A 4,078-nucleotide genomic window follows, 5' to 3' on the forward strand; every position below is an offset into this window, starting at 1 on the left:
TCTTCTACAAACTTCCAGCGTTCGCATATTACTTGAACCTCTAAAATTATACTTATTGAACTTCATGTGGTTTTTGCAAAGAACTCGCTAGCATTTTTTGTTTTGTTGAATTCCATTTTGCTTTCCAAGGCTTTTTTAAACATAACAACTTTACTTGTTTTCAATGAATTTTTGGATTACAACAAGCACCCATGGAGCATGCGCACTTTGCACAACCAATTTTGAATGAAGTGCTATTTTTTGTGCACTTTTTAATATACATATAACACGGTGCCAAACTGCAGAAAAATACCAAATCCAAACTGCTCCCGTATACATTACCGAGCTCAACCTCAAGCATGGAACCTCAAGTACGGCCAAACATCAAGACCAATAGTCAGGAACCTAAAGCATTATACCACTACTGAAGCTATACGGCCAACTAGCAATTTGCAAAACAAAACAAAACAAATGGAACGGCCAGGTGCTCCATCAAAGGGAACAATTTTTTCTTTGAGACCACCTCTAATTTGCTGCAAGTCTACAACAATCACAAAACACAACATTTGAACCTAATGTTGTTTTTTCTTCTTCTCCAATATATATTGAACTGCTGATGTGGCATAGTTGAACGGTCGAGGCACTGCGGCGCCAGCTGTAGGTGGTGGACCTAAGTGGCAGTGGCACGCGCGACCAGGTGCAGGTCGAGACTTCTCCCAGCTGCAGGTCGAGATATCCCCCATCTGCAGATGGAGCCACTCTAACGCAGCAGCGGCAAGATGATAGGTAGGTCTTTCGAAAAAAGTGAGAGACATTGTTTGCTCCTTAGGCATTACATCGAACAACTGTGGAGCGCCATCTTTGGCCACTGAAAAACAAAACCCAACAAAGATCAGGCATGGACACTTTGCTGTAGCACATGGTACATCAGTGTGAAAATTAAGAGCTTGTGGATCATTTTACCTATGGATCTTGAGGGGTTGCAGTACAGTTGGAATTTCGTCCGTCCGCAGCTATGGCCTATGAACTTCATGTGGCGGTGCAGTCGACCTACAGGAGCATGGTGGAGGAGACCGAAAATGGATCCATAAATGTGGTGGTAAGCCTAAACACCCTTTTTACATACAAAAAGAAAAAAGAAAATGTGTGCCACGTGAGAAATGTGGCCTTCTCTACACCACATGTTGCATTTCTACCTTGTCAAGCTCTGTCTACTGAGCTATGTGCTCTCGACCAAAGGTAGCATGGCAGGAGAAGCTAGTGCTTGCTTCATCAGAACAAAAAAGAGCTAATCACAAAAATGCTTCAGTTCTAGCACGCATAATAGCAAACACATACAGTGCACCTGGTTCACTTTCAGAATACATAAAGATTGGCTTTCTGGCTAAGCATCGGCACATGAGACTATGAGTGAACCTCCAGCATAGCTTCCCTAGTGCTATCGAGAGGAGAAAAATGCAGGTAGGTACCTTTGCAGTGGGTGTACCCGTCACCGTCGTAGCGGACGCCGTTCACCATGGGGCACTCGCACACCCTGCCCTGGTACGTGTCCCTGCACACCATCATGTTCGTCGCCTCGTCCCGCCAGCACCCGCCGTTTCGGTGCAGGCACTCGTTCGTCTCCATGTCTGCAGAGAAAAGCTCGTCAGAAGTTCATCGTCGATTCACCCTTCTTGTCATCGGAAATGAAGGCCTTGGTGCTCACCATGGCTCAGGCAGACTTGCGGCTCGGTCCCCTCCTTGAAGCCGGCGCACACGGCCTTGAGCACTGCCGTCCTCTCCAGCTTCCCTGCACGCACACACCACACATCATGTCAGTTCTTCCATCGCCGGAAAAATGAAAGAGACGGCGCAACAATGGCCAACGGGCCAACCCACCTCTGCACTGGACGCCGTTGATGACGAGCATGGGCAGGATGGTGACGTCCCCGCGCGACCCGCGCCCGATCTGGTCCTCCTGCTCCTTGGACATGACGGCATTGTCAGCGTCGCCGTCGGGGTCGCCCATGCACACCAGCACCTTCTCCAGCGACAGCCCGAGCGAGGCCACCACCTCCTTAGCGCACGCCTTGTTGTACTTCTTCTCCTTCATGGAGCACCGCAGCTTATAGTCCATGGTGAAGTCCCACCACGCCCACGGCCGCCCGCTCTCGTTGGCCACCCAGTGCACGCACAGCTGCCGCAGGTTCTCCACCACCACCTGCTTCCCCTCGTACCCCTCCCCGAAGTCCTCCTCCGGGTCCGGCGCGTAGTACTTGCACGCCCAACCACATCGTCTCAAGCTCTTGCCATGGCAGGTACCAGAGAAAGCTTCCTCGACCAGCAGTGGCGTGCCAAACTGAGAGTAACAAAATCATTTTTTGGGTGTGCCAAACTGAGATAAGAGAGACTGAGGGCAGCATCAGCACATGAGACTATGGAGAGAAAGAAAGAGCTTCAACCACACATCGACACATGCCCAGAAGCTACGTGGGCAGTGAGTCAAAGTAGGAGCTCACTGTTGGCTTTGAGCCAGATGGCTGCATGAGTTGAACGACGTGGAGGGGCTGCATCGAACTGCTGCATCTCCTGCCGGCTCGAGCCACCTCCGCGTGACACCCTTGCACCCTAGACAGTTAAGTTCTATGCAGTTCAATCAGTCGACACAATAAAGTTCAGTTAACAAAACTGCAGAAACAAGAGAAGAAATGCATCAGTTTTGTACAGAAGAAACACAAAATCCGGCAACCACTAGTCGAGGTCGGCGACATCCGCTGCGGGAATGAGATTGCCGTGGCTAGTGGGAGCTTGGGTGTGAGTAGCCTCGAAGCAAACTACACCAGCAACCGAGTAGATCCAAACAGAGCAGCAGGGGCGATCTTGATTCCTCGTCCAAAAATGGCCAAGTTCTGAGTGCGTGGAAGAAGGACGCTGCGGCAGGGGGGAGAAGGTCGTGGTGGTAGGAGCAAGAAGTTCGCGGCGGCAGGGGAGCCTAAGTGCGTGGCGTCCCGAGTGGCGGCGCTTGGAGAGGTGGAAGAAGGTCGCTCGTGGTCATCCGCGGCACGGCGGCAGCGCATCGGGGAGGTGTCCCGCATCGGCGGCGCGTCGTGGGTTTCAGCTGGGAGCGGGGTGGCAGCGATGGAGTGGGGAGGATGGCGCTCCGGTGGCCAGGGAGCGGGGCGGCGAGATGCAGGTGCGGCGCTGGGTGGGTCGCGCGCATCAGGGTGGATCGGGGTGGAGTGGGAGGAGGAGCGCCGGCGGATGGGGAGGTGGCGCTCCGGCGAGAGGGGCGCCAGCCGTGTGGAAGGAAGTGCGGCAGCGACGCCGGTCAGAGGGAAGAAGCGCGCTGGAGCCAGGGGCAGCGGCGGAAGGTGTCAGGAGATCCGACAGAGGTGATGCGGGAGGTGGGGTGGGGTTGGGAATGGGCCAATCAGGCTTTTCTTTTTTTGTGTTTTCGGAGTTCGGGAACGTCTCATCGGGCCTATATAAGGCGCCGTGATCATAATAGTTATTCTGATCCTGAGATTAGAATAGTATTGTCCTATATATAATACTAAAATTATACAATATGGAAGTTAATTCATAATGCATTTTATGATATTGTGAATATTAATATTTATTTAGATAAATATGGTCAAACTTTACTATGTCTGATTTTAAACAAATCTTAGATGCGAAGTAAAAAAGAAAAATCGGAGCTAGAAAAAATCACTAATTAGACATTCATGAACTTGGTATCAAGAATGATTACTTACATAATTTTGGAACATGTGTTGACACGCATATTCATTTAAAATAATAATATATATTAAAAAATATAAGAGTTTGTACAATTCATGAATGTATGCAGTTAACATGTAATTGTGAAAGAAAAAAAAGGTGCATAGAAAGTCATTTACTAATGAGATGACATAACTGATCTTTTGATTTCTTTGGGATATATTGCAAGATCTGCCAATGCAAATCAGTATACATGCACACTGTCCTCTTGTGAATGTCTTCTCCAATAGGCCGTACAACCTAGATAGTTGTCGCCTGTCAGAATCAAAGGACATCATCTTCCTCAACTATGTGGCAGCCTTGCTTATGACCAACCTACAAAAGATGGAATTAATCAACG

At 49.5% G+C, this 4,078-nt stretch overlaps 1 protein-coding gene across 2 annotated transcripts; it reads right to left on the bottom strand.

Annotated features, from left to right (window-relative positions):
* Positions 1–287: 287 nt before the first annotated feature.
* LOC119317896 (vacuolar-sorting receptor 4-like) lies at positions 288–3,394 on the bottom strand. Of its 2 annotated transcripts, XM_037592397.1 has the most exons (7): positions 2,684–3,394; positions 2,478–2,586; positions 1,858–2,317; positions 1,685–1,768; positions 1,449–1,607; positions 943–1,029; positions 288–847 (listed from the first exon to the last, which is right to left on the bottom strand). In XM_037592397.1, exons 2-7 carry the CDS (start codon positions 2,529–2,531, stop codon positions 552–554), a joined length of 1,140 nt encoding a protein of 379 aa, XP_037448294.1. In that variant the 5' UTR covers positions 2,532–2,586; positions 2,684–3,394; the 3' UTR covers positions 288–551. The 2 variants fall into 2 exon arrangements, with proteins under 2 accessions (XP_037448294.1, XP_037448293.1); XM_037592396.1 differs by having other exon boundaries at positions 2,478–3,394.
* Between the last annotated feature and the right edge of the window lie 684 nt (positions 3,395–4,078).

The sequence above is a fragment of the Triticum dicoccoides genome, chromosome 6A (genome assembly GCF_002162155.2).
Source record: "Triticum dicoccoides isolate Atlit2015 ecotype Zavitan chromosome 6A, WEW_v2.0, whole genome shotgun sequence".
Taxonomy (NCBI): Eukaryota; Viridiplantae; Streptophyta; class Magnoliopsida; order Poales; family Poaceae; genus Triticum; species Triticum dicoccoides.